Genomic DNA, 26845 nt, shown 5'->3' with positions numbered 1-26845 from the left:
AAGTTCTGGAGCCTTAAAGGCCTTGGGCACCCAGACATTGTATATTTTTACCCTAGGTATATAAGACAATGTGTAAATGAAATTAGGGTTCTCAGCTTCATTTGTTGAGACCACTCTTTGATGAGTGCTCATGAGGTGTGTGGCTAGAGTCCTCGAGCTTCTCCTTGCTCATGTAACTTGATTAACGCTAATCAATGCTTACTTCTCTTTCACTATGCCTTTCTCATACTCTCTATGATTGTCTATGATGTTTTGATTATCTAGATCATAATTAACTAGTGGTTAATTCCGCTCTCATCTTATGCGATTATCTTATAATCTTTGTGTGGATATGTAGGTTTGATCGGAGTGTGGATGCTCAATATATGTGTGTGCGCTTGTGATTAGTGTGTTGCATGATGGGATTAGGGATGTATGTGTTGTTGCAATCCTTGTGTGTGTGATTGGGTTGATTTGAGGTGATGAGAAGTGGATGTGGAGATTGCCAATCTTTGTGGCTTAGCTCCTCCATAGGCCAAGAAACTCACATCGTATAGTCACTGTTTGTGTTGCCATGATTAGCTCACTATTTGGGTGAGTGTTTCCCTAACCTAGCCGGGTAGCTCATCACCCAAATTGAAAATTATTGTTGGTCATTGAAGCTATGCTATGATGGTACCCCCAATAGTATGGCGCTAAAAAGTAGTATGGCGCTAAAAAATAGATTTGAAAACAATGGTTTGTAAATATCTACCAAATTCAATAGATTGGTCCAAACCGGTTAATCACTAGATTTAATAGTGATCACATTAAGATTTAAAAACAAGGTCTTGAGATTCATGACAAGTTTCTTTCCCCTTGATGGTCTGATCTTGAACTTGGAGGCTCAATAGACGATCTAGTGAGGAAATGCAACAAATCAACAAAGACTTTGGAATGGGGAGAGATAACTAGATGGGTAAAAGCATGTTAACGTGACATGTTTTTGTGCTAGTTAGTATATTCAAACTATCACGTCTAAGAAAACTTGGGTGCATGGTAAAATTTTCACAAATAATATCAAAATTTATCGGAGTTTGTAATTTGGATTCCTTGTTTTAGGAGCTTTCTACTGATATATCATGTGTCATAGATCTTAGAGATCTAGCTCGTGTTATTGTACTAGTTAGCATATGTCAAAATTGAGCTAATTAGCACTTCCCAAGATAGCTTGAAGCATGGCATGTTAAGATGCTTTCACCCAATACTTTCACAACTCTATATCTCATTGGTCCTCATGGTTGTCTAAGGCAAGAAGCATCCTCTTCAGCCCTTTCCGGAGGCATGTTGCTAGGAATATCAATAACAAAGGACAATAGTAGCAAAAACTAGAAAGGAATAAACCAACTTGCCTTTCAATTCCACCTCTGTGAATGAAAGATTGTTTGCCTAGTAGGACTTTAGAATGACATACCCTGCAATTCTAGGTTTGAATGGAAGGCATGGTGGTGACCTAAAAACAGGCAATTTCCCAAACCATATACAAAGGACATGTACAACCTCTTTATGGTCTTAAAGGACCAGTTTGCCCCGCTAAACAAGAAATGCAGCAAGCAATGGCTAGAATCTACATAGGTAACAATTGTGCAGAACATATGGTGCCCACATGGGCTACTGGGGATGGAGATATTCCTTTGAAAGGTGTTGTGGGGAGCCTTACCTACTAAAATGAAGATTCTTGCTAGAGGTATTGATCTTGATAGATGCTCACAATGCAAAAAGGCGAGTGTCACTGAGGACATCCCGCACCTTTACAAGGATTGCTTGGCCTGGCAGGGAAAATTTGTAAATGGGTTCAAAAGACCTAGTAGATAGGTTTCTTTCAAGAACAATCTATTCTTGGAAGGGAGGGCATTCAAGATCGAACTTCTACTCATCAGCTCACAAATTGTCAGATACTGCTAGGAACTATCGGATCTTCTAGAATGCCCTTAAAACTACGGAATTCTCAGATATTATGCAAGAAAGCAAGGAAACATTTGTCACCATTAAGAAGCGTATGAGCTCTAATAAGTGGAGCAGGGAAATTGATGCCATCATGGTCGTTTAGTACCTCCATGCCGAGCCAAGCTTATCTCATGAGTCGTGCTAGGTGTCACGCGGTGGCTCCCCTTTCAACCAATGTATCTAGAGTTGATGGCAGACGTCATGGCTTGACATGAGCATGACTTGAATTTGTAATTTCTTGGTTTTGTTAATACAATGCACTCACTCACCATTGTGAGTTTGGCCAAAAGAAAAGATCTAAGAACAATGGCCTCAAGTTGACTTGTACTTGTTTAAAGAGCCAATCAACCTCCCACATAATATATTGTCACAAAACTTGATTTTATGCTCAACCTATAAGCTAGTGAAGATTTTAGGACTCTTTAACCATACTTCCAATTTTATGTCTTATAAAGATGGCATTTCAAAATTTGAGGTTAGTGACCATCCTGAGTTAGGTGATATGACAGGTATCATTTTTTTGAATGTATCAAACATGCAAATTTGATTCTTGATGTCCTTAATCATTTATTTATCTTTCCCCTTATTATGTGCTTGATACATGGAGTTTAAAGTGCTCCTCTTCTCTAAAGCTTTAAGTCCTCTTTTATAACTTATAAAAGAATTAATTTCTTTGTACTTCTCAATTAGCTATAATTAGCTACTATTTCAAACTATTTGCATTGTGTGTGCTATGATGCTTCATGAAAATTGCATCTAATAATTGTGAAGCATTCAAATCAAATTTCTTAATATGATGATTAAAAAGTGAAATATTACACCAACTAGTGAATTTTTTATATACGCATGAGGAAAGTCTTGAGCCACGGATCATTACAAGAGGTCACTCTAATAGTGTTACTTCATGTTTTATGCCGGGAAAAACAATTGAAAAATAGTGATGCTACATAACAACAAGAAGCTGTTTTGGTTAATACAAGGCCTATTATAAGGCCTAGAAGGTTGCCTTTTGGGGATGAAAGTAAGACTTTTGCTCATAGTTCAAGCACCAAATCTGCAAATAGAAAAGATAAAAGAGAATTCATGATCAATGAACCAAAATTTAACCTTTAACAATGACTTGTTGTTGGAATATATGCTTATGTACTTTTAATATTCTCTATTAAAAGGGGCATTGTGAAACAAGTATTCATAAAACCTACATAGTCTTCTTTACATAAGCTTATTGACAAAGTTCCATCTTTTATATATTGTCAAAATTTTTGCTTCCAAGAGTTTGTCATTTGGCCTTTAACAAAATTTTAATGCCTATCTAATAATTTATTTTACAATATACAATCTGTGTTGCTTGAAAAGAGAAGTGTGTGGTTCCCATGCTACTCACAAGTTAGCATTTTCTAATGGTGCCACTCTAATATCCAAAGAGCAAGCCTAGTAATTTGTCACCATGTTTTGAAATTTGAAGCGATTAATATAATGAAGGTATTATTAAAGTTTTTGTTTTTGAAAGTTGAGGTTTATGCCAATCATCATGGGTAGGCCTCATAATTTTATCACTTGGTTTCTATCCAGTGCCATGTCGAGTTGATTTTGTGTGGTTGTACGTAGAAGGTCGGCACAGGTACCACCAAGGAATGAACACACGCTACAAAGTGTTAGGGGGATCACATGGTGGGTCTTCTGATATACAGATATATATATATATATATATATAATTTATTTATTTATTTATTTATTTATTTGTATTTATATAAAAGGAAATACTACCAATATGCTAATCATACCATCACATCTCTAGCATAGCCATCTCTGAATGCTACTTGAAGCTAAATCTACCAAAGCATTATACTCCTTAGTGACACAACATTACCTTTTTGTTTTTGCATGGCATTATATCATGCGTCAAGAGACTACATATTAACAATTTCAATTGATTGTATTAAATTCAAATTAGGGAAATAAAAGGTGATTTCTAAGAAAGTAGATTAGATTTCATCATTACACAATTTGAATCGTATCTCTTCTGACCTTACATGCAGTATACAATTTTTTTTTTGCAAGAGAGTTGACAAAGCTTCCACAATGGCCATTTAAGTTATATGAGCTCAATTCCTAGGCTCAATTAGAGTGATATAGCCATCTCTTTGAGGAGCTTCCTAAGTTTAGAAATCGGGCATTACACAAAGGTCATCAATTTGTACATATCGGATATATAGTTGTTGGTATAATACCCTTGTTTAGAAAAGGACTTAATGTTTCATGTATTGGAGCGTCGCTAGATACCAGGCACAAAAACCTACTAGATCAAACTATTAGTATTCTACTAGTTTATCCAATGGTCCCATATATATAGAATGTTTTCCAAACTTTCCCTACAGCCTTATTGATAAATATTTTGATGAGGTAATCTCTCTCTTAATCAAGACTCATGGCTTAGATCTAAAGCATAGCTCAGATCATTTGCAAACTGCTTATAGAATGATTATTAGAATTGTCAACACTTGTCTTCCTTCTATGTATAATTATGGTTGCCTGTGAGAAGATTCATCTCAAACCAAAGGTCAAATTATTGTAATGAAAGTGGATGACACCACTTAGGGAACTTTACCTAAAATGGTAAACTGACAAGAAATAGATTCTCCTTCATAATGGAAATTAAATATCTCAAAGACGCTATTAAATGAAGTTCAGCAACTAGTGCCTTTGAATATTCAGCGGCTTGGATGAACTAATCAATACAAGGTATTAAGCCGATCTAGATCTAAGAAGGATATTGCTTCTGTCTTGGAGAAACTTGTCTACAAGATGCAGTTCAATGAACCTGATTCTCAAGCCTCGAGCTATTCTTTTGCCTCAACTTCTCATCGACACAATAATCCTCCACCGCTAGCCTGCATACATCCAGAAACTTATGAGGATTATGAAGGGCTATTCAGATATAAACTTTGCAATAGAATTATTCCATCCGAGTTTGTTTCAAATGGAATTGATCTCTTGACCAAGGCAGCCATTGAAGAAAAAGAGCTTCCTTATAGTCTCCCCTATATTTTGCCAGCACCAAATACACGTCTTCAACCTTTGGAGTCAACCTCCAAACTGGCATACCAATGCCTGAAAGGAAATTGCTACATTGCAATATCATGTGTTTTCCAAATTGTCTGTTTTTTCCCAGTCTCACACTCATACTTTTTTTCCTCAAGGGGTATTTCCTCCTAATTAAAAAGGTAAAGAAAAAATTAACTAAGGAACAACAAGCAGATTTACAAAAAGTATTTAGTTTTGGCGGTAGCCCAAACGATAAAGATTTCTCCAGGATGTTCTTTGCTATCCTCCACAAACTAATGATCGAGTCTGTAACACACTTTCCACCAAAAATATCACCCTTTGCAGATGAAGATGCTCAAGATGGATTTAGTCCCTATCAAAGATGGGGAGTAAATGCTCAGGTATAAAATTGGTAGCAAAGGCAACAAATGGGTGAGGTAGTAACGACAATATTTCTAGAAGATTCTGAATGGATAGTCTTTCAAGATGATAACTGTATAGAATATGAAGAAGAAGAATTAGATGAATTGGATAGCTTTCTTCCATAGATATTTCCAGACCCTGATGAGTCTTCAGATGACAATCTAGACATCAGCTCTGAAGAAGAAGTTAGAAAGATAAATCCAATCAAAATGGAAACAGATGAGGTAAAAGTTGAAACCCCTTCATCTTCCTCGACAACAATGCTCAAAGGGGTTACAAAGATTGGCAACATGACTATCCTTGGTATAGACGGACTCACTCAAGAACAAGTATGGAAGGTTTTTGAGTTTATGTACAATTCAGCTCATTACGGGATCCACTATAAAGATCTTACACAACGACAATCAATGTCTATGATAATCGATGGAATTCAAGGAATGTTGCGAACTTGTGGGATGACCTTAGCACAGACAGCAAAGCTTATATCATGCAAAGAGGACGAGAAGGCCGTGAAAATTTTGATAATGTACTTTAAATATTCTTTGCAGTGCTAGTCATGCAATTTTTGGGGTCAACCAACAAAATACAAGAAAGGAATAAAGAAGCCTTTTTTAGGAGCAAACTATGTGACCTGACTCAGGTTAAGAAATACCAGCAACACATCAAACATTTGATGTATCAATTTCTAGGTGGGTATTTCAAAGTTGAATACAAACAATATTATATCAACTCATTCCCTGAGTCATTTGCAAATTGGTAAAAGAAAGCAAATTGGTAAAAGAAAGAATCAAAGCAGTTGGTTTGCATCTTGATGAAAATATTTCTCTAGCACAAATCAATTCTTTTGTGGATGAAGTTACTGATCTCCAATGTGCTAGGATAAGGATTGAAAAAAAAATCAAGCAGGTAAAAGGGTTCAACACTAGAATCTGTGATAAAGAGACAAAGGTCAAAACCTTTGGATGCAGAGACAAAACCAAGTGTACCTGCAAGATTAAACACCCCAAAAACAAGTATGGCAAGAAATTCAAGGTAGCACGAAGGAAGTGTAAACTCAACAAAGAAGAAGAAAATAGGTAAGGTGCTACATCTGTAACAAACAAGGGCATATTTCTCCAGAATGTCCTCAACGCAAGAAAAATTTTGAAAATGCAATACTGAGTGATAAATATGAATATAAAATCTACTACAATGTTTTGCAAACAAAGGATATCCCTACTGCTCAATGTACTGAGTATGATTCATATGAAAAACAATTACCAGATAGTTCTACAAGTGAATCAATTTTTTATGATTACTCTGATAAGCCAATTTTTTTGATGACGGTCAATCACAGCTTACCAACATGGTGAGAAAACCTTTTTCATTTCCTAAACCAAAAAGGTATGTTCCTTCTAGCTCTGGTCCTAGTCCTCGTTCATCAGACAAAACGGAATCATTGAAAAGTCAACAACCACCAATTAAGCTAAATCTCTCAAGAAAGGATTGAGAGATTGGTCCCACAACAGCTGACTCAACTGCTCTCCTTTGTTGCTCCTTTCTTGAGAGATTTAGCATAAGTGGTGGTTGTTGACTTTTCCATGATTCCGTTCCATCTGAAGAACGAGGACTAGAACCAAAGCTAGAAGGAACATACCTTTTTTGTTTAGGAAATGAAAAAGTTTTTATACCATGTTGGTAAGCCGTGGTTGTCTGTCATTGGAAAATTTTGGCTTATTCTGCAGAGTAATCAACAGAAATTGATTCACTTGTAGGACTGTCTGCTAATTGTTTTTCATTGAAATCATACTCAGTATACTGAGCAGTAGGGATATCCTTTGTTTGCAAAACATTGCAGTAGATTACCTCATATTCATAGTTATCCCTTAGTACTACATTTCATTTTCTTGCGTTGAGGACATTCTGGAGCAATATGCCCTTGTTTGTTACAGATGTAGCACCTTACCTGTTTTCTTTCTTCTTTGCTGAGTTTACGCTTCCTCCATGCTACCTTGAATTACTTACCATACTTGTTTTTGCGGTGTTTAATCTTGCAGGTACACTTTGTTTTGTCTTTGCATCCAAAGGTTTTAACCTTTTTCTCTTTATCACAGAAACTAGAGTTGAACCATTTCACCTGCTTGATTTCTTTCTTAATCCCTATCCTAACACATTGGAGATCAATAACTTCATCCACAAAAGAATTATTATGTGCTAGAGAAATGTTTTCATCAAGATGCAAACCAGCTGCTTTGATTCTTTCTTTTATCAGATTTGCAAATGACTCAGGGAATGAGCTGATATAATATTATTTGTATTCAGCTTTGAAATTCCCACCTGGAAATTGATACATCAAATGTGTCATGTGTTGCTGGTAATTCTTAATATGAGTCAAGTCACATAGTTTGCTCCTGAAAAAGGCTTCTTTATTCCTTTCTTGTATTTTTTTGGTTGACCCCAAAAATTGAATGACTAGCGCTGCAAAGAATAGTGAAATTACATTATCAAAATTTTCATGGCTTTTTGGTCCTCCTTACATGATATAAGCTTTGTTGTCTGTGCTAAGTTCATCCCACCAGGCTTGCAGCATTCCTTGAAATCTAGTGATTATCATAGACACTGATTGTTGTTGTGTAAGATCTTTATAGTGGATCCCGTAATGAGTTGAATTGTAGATAAATTGACATACTTGTTCTTGAGAGAGCCCGTCTATATCAAGGATAGTTATGTCACCAATCTTTGTAACCCCTTTGAGCGTTATTGTCGAGGAAGATGAAGGGGTTTCGAATATTAACTCATCTGTTTCCATTTCCATTTTGATTGGATTTATCTTTCTAACTTCTTCTTCAGAGCTGATGTCTAAATTGTCGTTTGAAGACTCATCAGGGACTGGAAATATCTGTGGAAGAAAGCTATCCAATTCATCTAGTTCTTCTTCTTCATATTCTACACATCTATCATCTTGAAAGACTATCCATTCAGAATCTTCTAGCAATATTGTCCTTACTATCTCACCCATTTGTTGCCTTTGCTACCAATTTTGTACCTGAGCATTTCCTCCCCACCTTTGATTGAGATTTAATCCATCTTGAGCATCTTCATCTGCAAAGGGTGACATTTCTGGTGGAAAGTGTGTTACAGACTCGAGCACTAGTTCGTGAAGGATAGCAGAGAACATCCTGGAGAAATCTTTATCCTTTGGGCTACCACCAAAACTAATTACTTGCTATAAATCTTCTTGTTGTTCCTCAGTTATTTTTTCTTTACCTTTTTTATCAGGAGGAAATACCCCTCAAGGAAAAAAAGTATGAGTGTGAGACTGGGAAAAAACAGACAGTTTGGAAAGCACCTGATATTGCAATACAACAATTTCCTTTCAAGCATTGGTATGCCAATTGGAGGTTGACTCCAAAGGTTGAAGACGCGTATTTGGTGCTAACAGAATATAGGAGAGACTATAAGAAAGCTCTTTTTCTTCAATGGCTACCTTGGTCAAGAGATCAATTCAATTAAAAACAAACTTGGATGGAATAACTCTATTGTAGAGTTTATATCTGAACAACCCTTCATAATCCTTATAAGTAACTGGATGTATGCAGGATAGCGGTGGAGGATTATTCTATCAATGATAAGTTGAGGCAGAAGAATAGCTCAACGCCCTTGTATTGATCAGTTCAACCGAGCCGCTGAATATTCAAAGGAACTGGTTGGATGAACTTCATTTAGCAGTGTCTGTGAGATATTTAGTCTCCATTCTGAAGAAAACTCTACTTCTAATTTCCAGTTTACCATTTCAAGTAAGGTTCCTTGAGTGGTGTCATCCACTTTCATTACAATTTTTTGACCTTTGGTTTGAGATGAATCTTCTCGTAGGTAACCAGAATTATACACAGAGGAAAGACAAGTGTTGAAAATTCTAATAATCATTCTATAAGCAATCTGTAAATGATCTGAGCTATGATTTAGATCTAAGTCATGAGTCTTGATTAAGAGAGAGATTACCTCATCAAAATATTTCTGCAAGAAAGTTTGAAAAAAATTATATATATATGGGACCATTGGATAAAGTTGTATTGATCAGTGTTGGAATTAGGGTTGCAGAGAAACGTACACAGCTTGGAGAAGACAAAGGAAGCTCAAGGCACACAATAGAGAGTGTGTTACTTAGTGTGCAATGGAAAGATAGATAGCCCTAGAGTGATAGGCGTATATACAATGCTCGGGGGGGGAAACCTCCAAAACAGGGAAAGAATGCCCCGGCGCTTCTAGTGTGTTCACACACATCACTACCACATGAATAACCACATGAATATGGTAACAAATCCCCCCTGGAGTGATGCGGTGAACAAGAGCTGGCACATGAGTAAAGGGAAGTGCCATGCCGTGAGGACATGATCAGTCCACAAAGGGGAGTAAACCCAAAGCTTTGCGGAAAGCTTCAAGCTTCTCACGAGACAATGCCTTTGTGAAAAGATCTACAAGGTTGTCCTGTGTTGGCACATAAGCCAAGCTGATCCCTCCTGCTGAGAGCCTCTCTGTGACATAGTGGTAATGCACCTCAATGTGCTTTGTGCGAGCATGAAAAATTGGGTTCCTTGCAACTGCCAATGCGCTTTGACTGTCAGTGTAGAAAGTGTTGGCAGTGTCCTGTCCAACACCCAATCAACCATAAGGCGTCTGAGCCATACACACTCAACCGCAGCTGTGAAGACTGCCTTGTACTCAGCCTCACAACTCCAAGTGGCCACAGTAGGTTGCTTCTTGCTCAACCATGATATACATGAACTGCCAAGCATGAAACAAAAACCACTTGTGGATACTCGCGTGTCAAAACAACCAACCCAATCTGAGTCCGAAAAAGTATGTAAGTCTGGCAGCAATGATCCCCCCTTGAGATAAAACAAGCCAAGATGTAAAGTGCCACTAAGGCAGCAGAAAATCCTCTTGACAGCCTGCCAATGCTTAGACCCTGGGCTATGCATAAATCTGCTGATTTTTGAGACTGCAAACTGAATATCCGGCCTCATGTTGCATACATAAATGAGGCAGCCAATATCAGTTTGATAAAGAGTGACATCAGCAGGATCGCCAGCATCATGTAGACTCAACTTCAAACCTGTTTCCATGGGAGTGGCAATAGGTTTGCAATCCTCAAGTCCAAACTTACATAGCAATGTCTCTATGTAACTTTTCTCACACAAGGAAATACCACCAGCACACTGTTTAAACTGTATACCCAAGTAATGATGCAACAGCCCCAAATCTTTCATCTTGAAAGTAGCATTCAAATCAGCCTTAAATTCAGCAATATGTCTCTCATTTGGTCTAGTGATGAACAAATCATTGACATAAAGAACCACAATGAGAAGTACATCACCCTCACACTTTTACATACAATGTGCTTTTTGTTGGACTGTTACGAAAGCCTCGTTTAACCAAATGAGTGTCAGCTTTCTCATACCAAGCACAAGGAGATTGCTTCAACCCATACAAAGCCTTCTTACATCTGCACACTTTGTCCTCTTGTCCTTTTATGACAAAACCGCGAGGCTGGGTTACATAAACTTCCTCAAATATGTCACCATTCAAGAAAGCAGTAATAATGTCTGATTGATGTACATCCCAACCAAAATGAGCTGCCAATGCACATAGAAAACGCACAGTAGTCATACAAACAAGTGGGAGCAAAAGTCTCTTCATAATCTATGCCTTTTTGCTGTGCATAACCCTTTGCAACAAGTCGAGCCTTATGGCGATCGATCTCACCATACGGCTTGCGTTTCAACTTGTAAACCCACTTCGTACCAATGGCCTTTTTGCCAGGAGACAAATCACATAAAGTCCATGTGTCATTTTTTATAAGTGCATCATATTCTGATTGCATGGCAGCCATCCAATTTTAGAATTCTGTGCTTCATCAAAAGACAAAAGGCTCCTCAACATCATGTAAGCTAGACATAGCCAAAGCATAACAATCTGATGCATAAGATGCATGGCGAGAGCCTGAACGAGTACGACTAGCCAAAGGTGCATCCAATTTACTATCACACAAAGTGTGCACCAACCATTTTGCCATACCTCTAGCCTGCTCATTTTCAGCCCTTTCCTCATCACGTACATCATGTACGTCTGCCTCAGTAATAGGCTAATCTGTAACATTTTCAGAAACCCCCATAGGCTGTACATTTGCCTCATTGGAACTTACATTTGTATTTCCACCGCTGAAAAGAGGTAACAAAGTGTCATAAATGTCTTGTGAGATTACATTACTGTCTCTAGTACATGACAGCAAGGGCTGAACAGAATCCTCTACAAACACCACATTCCGTGAAACCAGAATACATTTTGTTTATGGATGATACAACCAGTAACCTTTGCTTTCAGCACTATAACCAACAAAAATACATTTGACAGCCTTATCATCCAATTTTCTGTGCTGTGTTTGTGGCACCAAAGCATATGCTAAACAGCCAAAAACACGCATGTGCTCAATAGAAGTCTTTCTATCATGCCATGCGTCATATGGAGTAATAGACTGCAAAGCTTTCGTAGAACACCTATTTAGTACATAAGTGGCACACATGATGGCCTCAAGCCATAAATAATGCGGCAAAGCTTGACTTTTGACCATACATCGTGCCATTTCTGTAAGTAACATGTTTTTCCTCTCAGCAACACCATTTTGCTGAGGTCTATAAGGCACTGTACGTTGGTATTTTATCCAACGACTAGCCAGAGATGCATTAAATTCATGAGACATATACTCCCCCCCTAGATCGGAACGGAGGGTCCCCATAGTACATTTTGATACATTTTCAGCCATAGCCAGAAACTGTTTGAAGCACATAAAAACTTCGGACTTTGCCTTAAGCGGAAATACCCATGCATGCCTGGAGTAATCATCAATGAAAGTCATGAAGTAAAGGTAATTGCCCAAGGACGGAGTTTGCATGGGCCGACAAACATCACTATGCACAAGCTACAACCTGCATGTGGCCCGAACTGAACCATCCATTGGAAACATAGAACACTGCATCTTACCCAAAATACAGCCTTCACAAACATGTTTTTGACAGGTGCTTCAAGAGGCGACAAAGAAGCAACCATATCAGATTTTTGCAAAGGCAGCAAACTGGAAAAATTCAAATGACCAAAATGTGCATGCCAAAGTTTTGCATCTGAAATAGTCCTTGAATCTGCAGAGCATTTGCAAAATTTTATCCACACTTGTCATACAAAGTGATCTTATACAACCCACGGCACAAAAGGCCAGATGCAACAATTTCATCACCAAAACTAAGATCATGAACTGTACATCTGTCATCCACAAATTTGACTACAAGTCCAAGTCTAGCAAGTGCGGACACAGACAAGAGATTCTTCTTGATCCCAGGTACATAAAGTGCATCAATAAGTGTGAAGGAACTTCCATTTGCAGCAATAAGCACAATCTTTCCAACTTCTTGAACCAAATAAGAGGCATTGTTGGCACAAGTGATTGAATTGCCATGAGGGACAGACGAGAGAGAGGTGAAAAATTCACGATGTGAGGTAATGTGCTTTGTAGAATCACAGTCGAAATACCACACATGTGAATCTACAGCAACTGACAAGCATGCATCATGGAAATCAGGATTGTAAGTGCACTCTGCGCTAAAAGCCCATTCTGCATCAACATCAGCATTACAGTCTTCTTTTACAGAAGACTCAACAATGGCTGCATTTGTAGTTGAACCAGCATTTGCAGTGGAACCACCCTCTTTCTTCTTAGCCTCTTTGGCCTTCAACTTAGGACACTACTTGATCAAGTGATCGTTAGCTTTACAATAATGGCAACGCATCTTCTTTTTTCCCTTATCACCAGAATTTCCAGACGAAGTGCTACCAGCAGAAGCATTAGGAACAGAAGTTTTTCCACTCGCAGCAGAACCATAAGAAGTGGCCGCATTGCTGTTACCACCCTTTCTTTGAGGAGCAATAAAATCGTATTCAACAACACGTTGTCTAGTCCTTTTTTTTTTTGGGAAAGTGACTCTTGCAACAGCAATGTGCATAATGCATCAAACTTGACAACTTCAGGATTTCCTTGGGTCATAAGTCTCCAAGTACTAGCAAAAGTCTTGTAAGAATCTGGTAAGGCATCAAGAGCAGTCTGCACAAGGGAACTGTCTGAAATCACTTCACCTGCAGAAATAAGTTGCTCATTGATATCGTTGACACTAGCAAGGAAAGTTTCCATATCATATTCCTCATGCATAATCTTCGGCTCTAGCTGTTTAAGCAGCAAATCAATTTTAGCCTCATTGCAGCTTGCATAAAGACCTGCTAGAATATCCCAAGCCTGTTTTGTAGATTTTGCTGAACGGATGTGAGGAACAATGGTGCGCTTCACAGACAACGCAATCAATGCATGAGCCTGCGCATCCTTTACATCCCAATGAGATTGTTTTATCATAGGCAAAACAATTCTAATAGCAGCAATCCTTGCAGCAAGACCTGCAACATCCTCAACATCGCCTACATCCTCAAAACCAGAACGTACATCAATGCCCAGCACAATATTCCAGACGCCCTTTGACACAAGAACGTGTTGCATCATATAAGCCCACATAGGGTAATTGTTCCCATCCAACCTATCCTCAGTAGCAAACATCTTGAAGACATCTGTGTTGTTGTCAGCCATGGTAAATGTTGCACCTCATGTGAAAACTGCCTGAAAATAGGAGAAACGGAGCGGGAACAACACGTGCTATATAGCACAAACCGTAGAAGACTGTAAGGCACCTGTTATGCAAAAATCGGCACTGACAAAAATTCTGCACAAAATGATGAAATAGCCTGTGCAGTACTACCTCTAGTGGAAACGGAGGCCGAAAAGAGTCCGAATCAAAAATCTAAGCAGACTCAGCTCCTCGAGCTTACCCGAAATATTTGTCGACCTGTGAACGCTGGCTAAACCTCACTGTAATCAGAGAAAGTGAGGAGGCGCGTGCTAGAGCAGCTAGCGACTAAGCCCGGGAGGACGCAACCTACTCTAATACCAATTTTTGGAATTAGGGTTGCAGAGAAACGCACACAAATTGGAGAAGACGAAGGAAGCTCAAGGCACACAATAGAGAGTGTGTTACTTAGTGTGCAATGGAAAGATAGATAGCCCTAGAGTGATAGGCGTATATACAATGGTCGGGGAAAATAACCTCCTAAAGAGGAAAAAATGCCCCGGCGGTCCTAGTGTGTTCACAGACATCACTACCACATGTATATGGTAACAGTCAGTTCATCCAAGCCGCTAAATATTCAAAGGCACTGGTTGTTGAACATCATTTAACAGTGTCCTTGAGATATTTAGTTTCCATTCTGAAGGAAACTCTACTTCTTGCCAGTTTACCATTTCAAGTAAAGTTCCTTGAGTGGTGTCATCTACTTTCATTACAATATTTTGACCTTTGGTTTGAGATGAAGCTTCTCGTAGGTAAACAGAATTATACACAGAGGAAAGACAAGTGCTGACAATTCTAATGATCATTCTATAAGCAATTTGCAAATGATCTGAGCTATGATTTAGATCTAAGCCATGAGTCTTGATTAAGAGAGAGATTACCTCATCAAAATATTTCTGTAGGAAAGTAATTTGAAAAACATTCTATATATATGGGACCATTGGATAAACTACCTTGTAGAATACTAATAGTTTGATTTGGTAGGTTTCTGTGCCTGGTATCTAGCAATGCTCCAATACGTGAAACATTAAGACCTTTTCTAAACAAGGGTATTATGCCAATAGCTATATATTCGATATGAACAAAGTGATGACCTTTGTGTAATTCCTGATTTCTAAACTCAAAAAGATCCTCAAAGAGATGGATAATATGATTGTCTGAATCACTATCCCTTATTGTTAGCTTTCCATGAGTTTCATGATACAGCGTATTAGAAGAAAGGGCAAATACCTTATTGTTACCATACACCTGTGCGGTAGAGACCTTCGATAAGCTCCATTTCCTAGTTGGACTGACTTCTTCTAGTTACACATTGTCAGACAACAGCTTCTTGAAATAAGATATGATCATTGCCATGTTGAGTTTTAAAACATTCCTAAAAGGTATCTAGCTCTCTAGAGTGTCAATGGATTGCCGATATGTAGAGCACTAGATCGTGGGGTCAAAGGAGTTTGATAGAGCTGACGATGTCTGTGTTTAAGCGGAACCTTGCCTTGTGACGATGACAAAACATCAAAAGAAGCTCCAACCATAGTGTCTAGGCAATCCTCACGAGCACTCAGAGTTTATTATTGATACGTCACATGGTTAATCATAATCAGCAAGCACCAATGGCTCTGATACCAATCTAGGGTGGAATTAAACTAGAAGCATAATTTCACAAAGCAATGACATTTGACATGGATATAATTAAATTTAAAGAAACTTTTATTGCTGGAGATTACAAAGGGTTTACTCACAAAGCTAAGAGCTCTCACTATGGTAGAGATATATTCTCTTCTCTCAAAAGAACTCCCTTTGCTAAGACTGCAAGGCCTCCTTTTATACATGATTAAGCACTTGCATAATTTACAAGATGTGCTACATGTCCCAGTATTATTTAACGTGACTTGTAGGTTAGTGGAATTTTTGTCATGGTTGAAGTCACTTTTATTCTTTAGTGTGAAGTCACTGATTATGTCATTTTGATACGGGAAAGTAGATCAGTCATGTTGTTCGTATTTCCCAAAACAAATTCATAGGTGATTTCAAAGTGACTTAGCTTGTAAGCCCATTGGTAGATTCGAGCATTGCCCAATTTTCCAGCATTCTTCTCTTTGAGAAATTTATCAAAATGATTTAGGTCGCTTCTAAGAGTAACGGGACTCCCATCAAGAATAGGCAGAAGGATAAGACTGCATTTACACCTGCCAGGAGTTCTCGTTGAATGGAATGATGGCGCAACTCAACATCTTTAAAATGACCAGAAGCCCATGTGTAGATGATAGGAGTATCATTATGCAATTCACACAGAATTCCTCCCCAAGGGGCCTCTTCCAAATAATCAGAATAAACAATAAGGGCTTATTGGTAGGAATATGGAGAGGAGGGAGATTGTTGCAAATGTGCTTGATCTTGCTCACTATCTCAAAAAGCTTGTCAGACCAAAAACATGTTTTGCTTCTTTCTAAATCCTTAAAATAAAGTAAATATTTTACCAGATGAGGATATTGAGGGGCAATCCATTGCAAGCATCCAATAAAAGATTGAACTTCCTTGCAGTCAATAAGTTGATCTCGAAAGTTTTGAAGTTTCTTCAATACATGCTCTTGCATTTTTATACATCCTATAGATATTTCCACTCCTAGAAATGCTACTTGTGGTTGGCACAGCTCAATATATTTTAGGCTAAGCACTAGTCCTGTCTTTCGTAGTTTCTGTATGAACAAGTATAAGTGCTTTATGTGACTTAAAATGTCTTTGGAGTAGACTAGGATGTCGTCGATGTAGAGAAGAAAAAATTATTTGCAGTCGACAAATAGGATTTCTATTTGCTTTTGACACAGTGATGGTGCTGGCTTTAAGTTCATTGGAAGCACTTTCCATTCATACCTGCCTTGTGGTACCACGAAGCTAGCTTTTTACCTTTCTTTAGGTTGAATTTTAGATTGCTAGAAACCACCCTTTAGATCAAATTTCGAAAATACCTTGCAATCTTTAATTCTTCTTAACAATTAATGATAGAGGAAACCGTCTCGGCTCTAACCAATCATTCATTGGTTTAAGTTGATTACTAACCTCTTTTTTTTCACTTTTGTTCTTAATGATTGTTGACATAGAATGCCTTACATGCAAAAGCATTCTTGGAACTTGGAGGGGGAAATTAACCATCCTTGAGAAGTTGATTTATTTCTATATCGCACATTTTTCTATCTTCCAAAGACATTCCATGGTGTGTGGCTTTCGGTCCTTTAGGTTGAGGTTCTCCAGGCAAAGAAGTCCAATATTCCTCTTTTTCCCAAAATACCAAGGGATTGTCGCTAGTCTGCTCAGCCAATTGAAAGGATATCACCTCAAGCTCAAAGGATTGCCTTCTTTTCTCTGCTTCAAACTAGACGAGAAATCTTTGATCTTTCTATGGATTGGGTAGTGTAGGCATTACCGTCCCCGTTGAAAAGGTGCCACGGGGTTTAGTGAAAACAGTGTAGGGCATACCATTAAGCCAAAATTGAATAGAAGAATCGGTGCCAATGGTATAAGGAGTAAGTTGTGAAATAATGTTGGCACGGAGGGCAAGATCAGTATTAGGATATGGGTGCAAGTAGAGGGTAACCTTCATTTGAGCACGCCCAAGTGCCAGTTTGCTGGAGACAATTTGATTAATTCTTCATTTAGAATGATCAGCATAGGATACTGTAATTTTGTAGGAGAGTAGTTGAGTCAGTTGTTGTGGGACCCATTCTTGATTGATTTATGAGATTACTGATCCTGAATCCCATAGAGCATTGAGTTGAAATGATTACTCCTGATGAAACTTCAGAGTAGTGACTTCTGCTAGAGCAGCCAAACTTGATAAATGGTGCACAATTCCAAACACATGGTCAAGCTTAGCTTCGACAGTGGCTAGTTGGGATTCTACAGAACGAAGCTGTTGATGCAACTTGTCACATTTGGTATTTACCTGCTGCTGGATAGCTTCTAGGATGTCTTTATTATTCTTATTGCAGATTTAAATATATTTAGAGGCCTCATTCATGGGGTGAGAGTTTGAATTCAAGGCTTGATTCGGCAACACATTTGGTTTGTGAAAAACCTCCTCAACTCTATTGCTCGGTTGTGTTGGTCGCAAGCCTAGGTGCATAAATCTCTTCCATTCTTCTTATTGAGCATTAGAATTGGCATGTTCTACCATAATTTTGAACAAAGACAAGGGGGTATACCTTTGCTGCTCCTTTCTTGAGAGATTTAGCTTAAGTGGTGGTTGTTGACTTTTCCACGATTTTGTTTTATTTGATGAACTAGGACTAGAACCAGAGATACAAGAAACATACCTTTTTTGTTTAGGAAATGAAAAAGAATTTCTCACCATGTTGGTAAATCGTGGTTGACTGTCATCGGAAAATTTTGGCTTATCAGAGTAATCACCAGAAATTGATTCACTTGTAGAACTGTTTGGCTGATTGTTTTTCATCGGAATCATACTCAGTATATTGAGCAATAGGGATATCCTTTGTTTGCAAAACATTACAGTAGATTACCTCATATTCATAGTTATCCCTCAGTATTGCATTTTTCTTTTTTTTCTTGCGTTGACGACATTCTAGAGCAATATACCCTTGTTTGCTACAGGCGTAGCACCTTCCCTGTTTTCTTTCTTCTTTGCTGAGTTTACGCTTCCTTCGTGCTACCTTGAATTTCTTACCATACTTGTTTTTGCATGTTTAATCTTGCAGGTACACTTTGTTTTGTCACTGGATCCAAAGGTTTTGACCTTTGTCTATTTATCACATAAGATAGAGTTTAACCATTTCATCTGCTTGATTTCTTTTTTAATACTTATCCTAACACATTTGACACCAGTAACTTCATCGAAAAAGAATTGATCTGTGCTAGAGAAATGTTTTCATCAAGATGCAAACCAGCAGCTTTGATTCTTTCTTTTACCAAATTTGCAAATGACTCAAGGAATGAGTTGATATAATATTGTTTGTATTCAGCTTTGAAATACCCACATGGAAATTGATAAATCAAATGTAACATGTGTTGCTGGTATTTCTTAATATGAGTCAGGTCACATAGTTTGCTCCTGAAAAAGGCTTCTTTATTCCTTTCTTGTATTTTGTTGGTTGATCCCAAAAATTGCATGACCAACGCTGCAAAGAATAGTGAATTACATTATCAAAATTTTCACGGCCTTCTGGTCCTCCTTGCTTGATACAAGCTTTGCTGTCTGTGCTAAGGTCATCCCACCAGGCTCGCAGCATTCCTGAATTCCATCGATTATCATAGACATTAATTGTCATTGTGTAAGATCTTTATAGTGGATCCCGTAATGAGCTGAATTTTAGATAAACTCAAAAACCTCGCATACTTGTTCTTGAGTGAGCCCGTCTATATCAAGGATAGTCATGTCACCAATCCTTGTAACCCCTTTGAGCGTTGTTGTCGAGGACGATGAAGGGGTTTCGACTTTTACCTCATTTGTTTCCATTTTGATTGGATTTATCTTTTTGAATTCTTCTTCAGAGATGATGTTTGAATCCTCGTCTGAAGAATCATCAAGGGTTGAAAATATTTGTGGAAGAAAGATATCCAATTCATCTAATTTTTCTTCTCCATATTCTACACAGCTACTATCATCTTGAAAGACCATTCGTTCAGAATCTTCTTGCAATATTGTCCTTACTACCTCACTCATTTGTTGCATTTTCTGACAATTTTGTACTTGAGCATTTACTTCCCATCTTTGATAGGGATTAAATCCATCCTGAGAATCTTCATTTGTGAATTTTTGGCGGAAAGTGTGTTACTGACTCGATCATTGTGTGAAGGACAGTAGAAAACATCTTGGGGAAATTTTATGGTTTGGGCTACCAACAAAACTAATTACTTACTGTAAATCTGCTTGCTATTCCTCATTTATTTTTTCTTTACCTTTTTTATTAGGAGGAAATACCCCCCTAGGAAAAAAAAGTATCAGTATGAGCCCGGAAAAAAATAGACAGTTTAGAAAGCACCTGATATTGCAATGTAGCAATTTTCTTTAAGACATTGTTATGCCAGTTGGAGGTTGACTCCAAAGGCTGAAGATGTATATTTGGTGCTGGTAGAATATAGGGGAGACTATAAGAAAGTTCCTTCTCTTCAATGGCTGCCTTGGTCAAGAGATCAATTCCATTAGGAACAAACTTCAATGCAATAATTCTATTGCAGAGTTTACATCTGAACAAACCTTCATAATCCTTATAAGTCTCTGGATGTATGCAGGCCAGTGGTAGAGGATTATTGCGTCGATGAGAAGTTGAAGCAGAAGAATAGCTGCAGGCACGAGAGTCAGGTTCATTGAACTGCATTTTGTAGATAGGTTTCGCCAAGACAGAAGCAATATCCTTCTTAGATCTAGATCGGTTTAATACCTTGTATTGATCAGTTCATCCAAGCCACTAAATATTCAAAGGCACTGGTTGATGAACTTCATTTAGCAATGTCTTTGAGATATTTAGTTTCCATTCTGAAGGAAACTCTACTTCTTACCAGTTTACCATTTTAGGTAAAGTTTCCTAAGTGGTGTCATCCACTTTCATTACAATATTTTGACCTTTGGTTTGAGATGAATATTCTCACAGGTAACCAGAATTATACACAGAGGGACAGCAAGTGTTGACAATTCTAATAATCATTCTATAAGCAATTTGCAAATGATCTGAGCTATGATTTAGATCTAAGCCATGAGTCTTGATTAAGAGAGAGATTACGTCATCAAAACATTTATCAGTAAGGCTGTAGGGAAAGTTTGGAAAACATTCTATATATATGGGACATTTGGATAAACTACCTTGTAGAATACTAATAGTTTAATCAGGCACATTTTCGTGCCTGGTATCTAGCAATGCTCCAATCCATGAAACATTAAAACCTTTTCTAAACAAGGATATTATGCCAACAGCTATATATCCGATATGTACAAATTGATGACCTTTGCGTAATGCCCAATTTCTAAACTCAGAAAGATCCTCAAAGAGATGGATAATAGTATCTGTTCTAACCTTACATGCAGTATGCAGTTTTTTTCTTTTTGCAAGAGAGTTGTCAAACCTTCCACAATGGCCATTTAAGTATTAGCTTAATTCCTAGGCTCAATTAGAGTGATATAGCCATCATTCATTGGAAAGATTTTCAATGAGAGACACAAGAAAACCATTACAACTTTGAGGCTTTGGAGTTTGGAGGTTCTTTCAAAACACTATTTCATTTTCTTTTATAGTTGTAGATGAAAGAATCCAAGCTTACATGAAAATTCCATCTCCGTTTATTCTTCATGTGCACAAAGTGATGCATGTTGGGATGGAGGGACCGTTCTTGAGTAGGGATGCTCAAGAGCATGCATAATGAAATGTGCATGTTTGTTTGCATGTGTGTGTGTTTTTTATTTTGGAGAACATGGGCAAGTATGTATGCTAAAACAACCATCAATCAAGAGAAGGGATCATAATATTTAGTTCCCACGTTGGTAGCAACAACAAGAACCTTCTTAGGAGGAAAATGGTGTATGCATGTTCTTGGTGGGTTATGATGGTTCTGTGGCATGGGCAGGCATACCATTCGGTGGCAATGGGATCATTAGTGGAACGGGCTTGCCCCCCCCCATGGCTTTTTTCTCTTAGGATTCACTAACTTGTGGTTTTGCTGGTTTTGGTCCGTGGGCCGGTGGCTAGCTTGTCTGTGGGTCTCGGTTGTTTTTGAGTCTCTCTATTTCCTCGATGGTCGGGAGATCTATCCAGGGTGGTTCGGCCTCTATGTTGTGGTGCTTCTAGCATCCTTGCATTGGTCCGATCGGTGGAAGGTCCCATGCATTGCTTTCCTTGATCTCTTCGGCAGTATGTCTTCTATGTGGCTTGGTGGTGTACCTATTGGGGCAACAAAATCTATGGTGGCAATGGGCCTTGTTGGTGGCAACCTAAAAGTTTTCTTAGTGATGGGGACTGTGGGTCCTGCCCTATCTACTCTACCTAGGATATCTATCAATTTTTTGTTGTGTCAGGGATGGCCTCTCATGTTCGGTCTCATTATCCTTGTTGAGTTCGGCTAGGCCTCCATGTAAAAGGCCTTGAAGATGATCTAGTGGATTGACACTATGATGCCATGGCTCATTTTGAGCATGGATACTCTTGTAATTGTTTTTGCTATGATTTATATATATACTACTCACAATTGTGGCAAAAAAAATAAAGATATGTACTATTTTTTGATAGTGATGTTTGATGAGTATAGTTAATCCATTGAGGCAAACATCAAAAAATTTACAAGATAGTCTCATGCACATTATGTGCCATGAGAGCCCAACATACCATAGCATCAGATACATATGACAGTCCATAAGAGCTTAGTAGATAGAGGGTTTTATAGGGACCCATTACCTGTTCAATCCAAAAAGAAACAGAATAAGACCAAAACGAAAAGCTAGAACAGGGAACGCAAACCCCAACCAGAGGAGCTTTCATACCAGCACAAAAAGTCAACCCCAAGAAAGTGCTCAAGATTGCCACCAAGAAGCCGTCCCCTGTTTCATGACCCGAGCAAAAAATCCAATAAATCCAAAGCACGACCGAACAAAAACAACCGGAGCAGAGAGTAGCCAAATTCCCTAGATAGAGCCGCATAAGGAGGGTGCATCTAGCTCCATCACCTCGAACAGAGCACCAACATCTTTAGGCTTTTCCGACGAGCCATGCTCCATCAGTAGAGTAGGAGTCCAAAGAACCACCACAAGGAACCCGAGCTGCAAGGGAGACCACCAACCCACCACGAAAAGTCCTCCGATGCCACCATGCAAGGCGAATCTCGCCACAACTTGCCTTTCATGCCAAGAGGACTCCATCAATCCTGTCGCAGAACCCCACCGAGGGAGCGGTTTAGCTTCAGGAAGAAGGCAGGGAGCCGCCAACCCCAGCGACAAAAACTAGGCCACCACCAGACACCCACAGTGAGGAGAGGAGCAGTCGGGTGCCCCCCTCTCAAAGCAACCCATACCGCTAAGGCACATGCGACCATACTCTCAACCATGGAAGTAAATTCGACTCCAAGAGGCACTCCAAATGCGCAACAGGCCCCAGACGACTCTCCTATGGCCCCCCCAAGCCGTCAAGCAGGCGCAACAACTGACAAAGCAGCACTGCGCAGAAGGGTTTGATGGCCGATATCGCACAAAGTCTTCAGCCTAATTAACATTTGCTGAAGTCTAATCTATGCCGGCATTGCACAGAGCCTCTAGCCATAGCAGATTTGGTTCTATTGTACATTGCATGTGCATCCATCCATCAATTAGGGATAGCTTATCTTTGTACTCACACAATAAGAGTTTCTTCCTATTGTTTTTCCTTGAGTATTTCCTTCTACTCATTTCTTTGTTTTTATCTTTTGTTCTCTCTCTCTCTCAACCCAATAGCTGGTATTAGAGCCTAGATCCATCTCAATTGGCTTAGGATTTAGGTAAGTGCATATTGCATAATCCCCATTAGGTCAACTAGATCTTCATCCACTTGCTGATTAGGTGCATTTTTTTTTCTTAATGTCTCATTTTGACATGTTTAGGTGAGCTTTAATTCAATCAAGCCAATTTTAAGGAGGTAGCATGAATATATATGATCTTTGGGGCTAAGATTATTTAATAAGGCACTTATATTAAAGTCAAACCTTTCCTAAAGGTAGTAATCCCAACAGCTAGTAGCGTGCACGATCGCAACCCAAACCTCACCCAAGGAACCCATGCTATTGGAGCTCGCACACACATTTTAACTACTCTCGAAGCCAAGGAATCAAGCATCACACATGCTACAAAACCAGCTTGCCACCCTCTCATTTGATTTGCTCTCGAGCTACTAGGTACAACCAGTCCGCTAGTCCATCATCAATTCCAAGCTCTAAATTGAGTTGTTTGATAGGTTGCCATTCAAATCCATCTAGGGATAATCGTCCTCTTTTCAAGCTACCACAAGAAGTTTTGGACAAATTCTCACAATAATTCCCACATTGTGACTTACCTCAACATCATGAGCTTCTGTGAGGGAGGCATGGCATACCTAGCTAGGTACGATTGGAAGCAGGGGACCGCCGGCCCGGTGGGGGGGGGCAGTGGTCCCCTGCCCCAAATCGTACCTAGCTAGGTATGCGGTGCCTCCCGAGCAGAAGCTCATGATGTTATGCATTGTATGAAAAAGACTCCGTTTTCTAAATCTTCTTGTGTACGTGACCACGTGATTATCTTTCTTGCCTTGGCGCATCTCTTATGCCATGATCACAACATCAGCTTGTGCTCAAAGCTCAAAAGATAGCCAGCTGAGCATAACGAGGCTGCCATCAATCTACCATAGCTATCGAACTTCTTTCAACTTCAATTTTTTGGACAAGCCTTTCTTGAATCAACCATAGCTAATGCTGGTGAGAAACTCAAGAGTAAAGGTGTTGAATACTAATATCAACTAGCTTGCAAAGTGGATTTGAAGCTTGATCAATTGTAGAGAAGAAGACCATTCAAATTTCAGCCTAGAGTCTAAGTATTTGTTTCTTTATTTCAGGGGCTCCTATGATTCAAGTTTACAAGGGCTTTTTCACACAATTAAAGCCTTTTTTTTAATGCAAACTAATTACTTTGGGCTCTAATTTTGAGCACTATCTTGTTGCTAAAGACAATGAGCCTTTCAAAGCCTTGTAACACACCCTAATGATATGCATGCTCTACCATTTGGAAATGATGTTGTAATTGTATACCTTGGAGAACTAGACACTGCCTTGCAAGATCAAGGTAAGACCTTTCTCAAGGATACTCATACACAAGAAGAGCATGCAAACATTTGAGGATGCAAGAAGAGCATGCAAGATCAAGGTCAGACCTTTCTCAAGGATACTCATACACAAGAAGAGCATGCAAACATTTGAGGAAGTTTTCATCACTCACTTCTTTGAGTTTAACATCATAATCTTCAATCCATTGCCCAAAGACCTTCAAGTTTTGACATGCATATTACTAAGAGCAAATGGCCACCCATCCGATGCGCATTATTGAAACAAACACAAAGAACGTCGATCGCTACAAATTTTTGGAAGATGAAAATGTTGACAATTGGCAAAAAGCTATGGAGTCCCAATGCCTCCAAATTGTTTGTGAATTTTGGATTGTAATCATATTATTCTTGATTAACAAGGATTCATTGGACTTCCAAATTGTAATTATTAAGTCTTTCATGAGCCTATAGCCTTAGCCTAAGGATTTAATTTTGCCAATCCTTAGGTATAAAAGCCAATGTAATCCAACTTTTTAGAGGTCGCCATTTGAGTCGAACAACGTGCTTTAACGAAGAGTTAAATTCCTAATTTCAAATCAGAATTTCTTGTATCCTATCCATTTGTTTTCAATTTGGCTTGCACATTGCGAATCTAATCTATTTACTCTTTAAGTTGATTGTTTAAATTGTGAGATTTAAGTTGGTCGTTGATAGGCTCCCCACAACTTAAATCTTCTGATATAGTGATAATTTGAAGTATTTTGCATTAATTTTTATTGGAGAATGGCTAGAGAGATAATGCTATGTTATCCAATGGCTCCACTATTGTACACATTGTACTTTGGTTGTTACGGCTCTTTTGTAATATTGATGAGCTTTGTTGGGATGGAGGGATGTGCAATAGTTGGGGCGGTAGATATATGCATGCTCATGTCTTGAGTGCACTCTTAGTTAGACATACTCTTACCCCATGTATTTGTCGGTAAAGTTGGTCAAACAAGCTTATGATATTCTACTTGGATTGTGTACATGTTGTTATGAATCAAACATGCCTCTGTGCAAGATAAAAGTCACAACTCGGATGATTGGCTCAGGGCGACCCGTGCCATTCAGCCAAGCCACTAACAGTGATCTTATGTAATGTCAGTACCTCAAGGCTCGAAGTGAGCTTGAGGTAGGTCTCTAATTTTCTCTGTGACATTCTAATATAATCACTCTTGATTGTGAGTTCTGAAAAAAAAATGAAACAAACATGCTAAATCTATGCAAATAACTAGACCCAAGACCTTTTCATGGAGGATTGAAGTAGTCTCCTTTTTTTCTTTTAAAGCAGTCATAAAATCTAATATCTAACTAACCCAAATGATTTTCTCATATTAAATTGATCACTTAATGTGGGAGAATAAACGGGAACAAGTGTTAAGATATAGGTATGTGCTTATAGATCTATCTCAACACGGGGCCAATGGTAAAGGGGCCCAAAAGGGAGATGGTCTATCAAAGAGCAAGGCTAACCAATGGAGCATAAGACCTTAGGGTTAGCTTCATTGAAGACCTCCAATAAATGTGTGTAAAAGTCCTTTGACCTTAAGTAAGCTAGGGCTGAGCTTGAGGTGGGAACCCGGCCCAAGCTCGAGGTGCTTGTCATGCTTGAGGTGTTTTTCATGCTTGAGGTGCTTGATTAAGATGCTTGAGGTGCTTGATTAAGATGCTTGAGGTGCTTGACTAGCTCCATGCTTGAGGTGCTTGACTTGCTGCATGATTAAAGTACTTGAGGTGCCTTGAGAAGCTTGCCTGAGATGCTTGTGGGAACACCCCTAGTTCAAGTGCTTTGTCATGCTTGGTGAGTAAGGTGCTTGATCACCTAAAAGTCAAAAGCATTCCTACAAGAGGGGGGGGCGAGCCCTTTTCCTAGGGGCTAGAGAGAGAACACCCACTCACACACACAAGGGA

At 38.8% G+C, this 26845-nt stretch overlaps 1 protein-coding gene across 3 annotated transcripts in view; it reads right to left on the bottom strand.

Annotated features, from left to right (window-relative positions):
- Positions 1-2734: 2734 nt before the first annotated feature.
- The window catches only part of LOC147452780 (uncharacterized), a 39355-nt gene continuing 15244 nt past the window's right edge, over positions 2735-26845 (bottom strand). For 2 of the 3 annotated variants that reach the window (XM_086518365.1, XM_086518363.1), the window contains one exon: positions 2735-3019. In XM_086518365.1, the coding sequence (XP_086374491.1) occupies positions 2960-3019 (60 nt within the window). In that variant the 3' untranslated portion in view covers positions 2735-2959. Of the gene's footprint in view, positions 3020-4596; positions 4857-26845 lie in introns of those variants that run through there. The other variant, XM_086518364.1, reaches the window with a different exon arrangement.

The sequence above is a fragment of the Adiantum capillus-veneris genome, chromosome 8 (assembly GCF_014529385.1).
Source record: "Adiantum capillus-veneris isolate H3 chromosome 8, ASM1452938v2, whole genome shotgun sequence".
In the NCBI taxonomy this organism is placed as follows: Eukaryota; Viridiplantae; Streptophyta; class Polypodiopsida; order Polypodiales; family Pteridaceae; genus Adiantum; species Adiantum capillus-veneris.
Note: the sequence above shows the minus strand (reverse complement) of the source record. Positions and strands in the feature narration are given on the sequence as shown.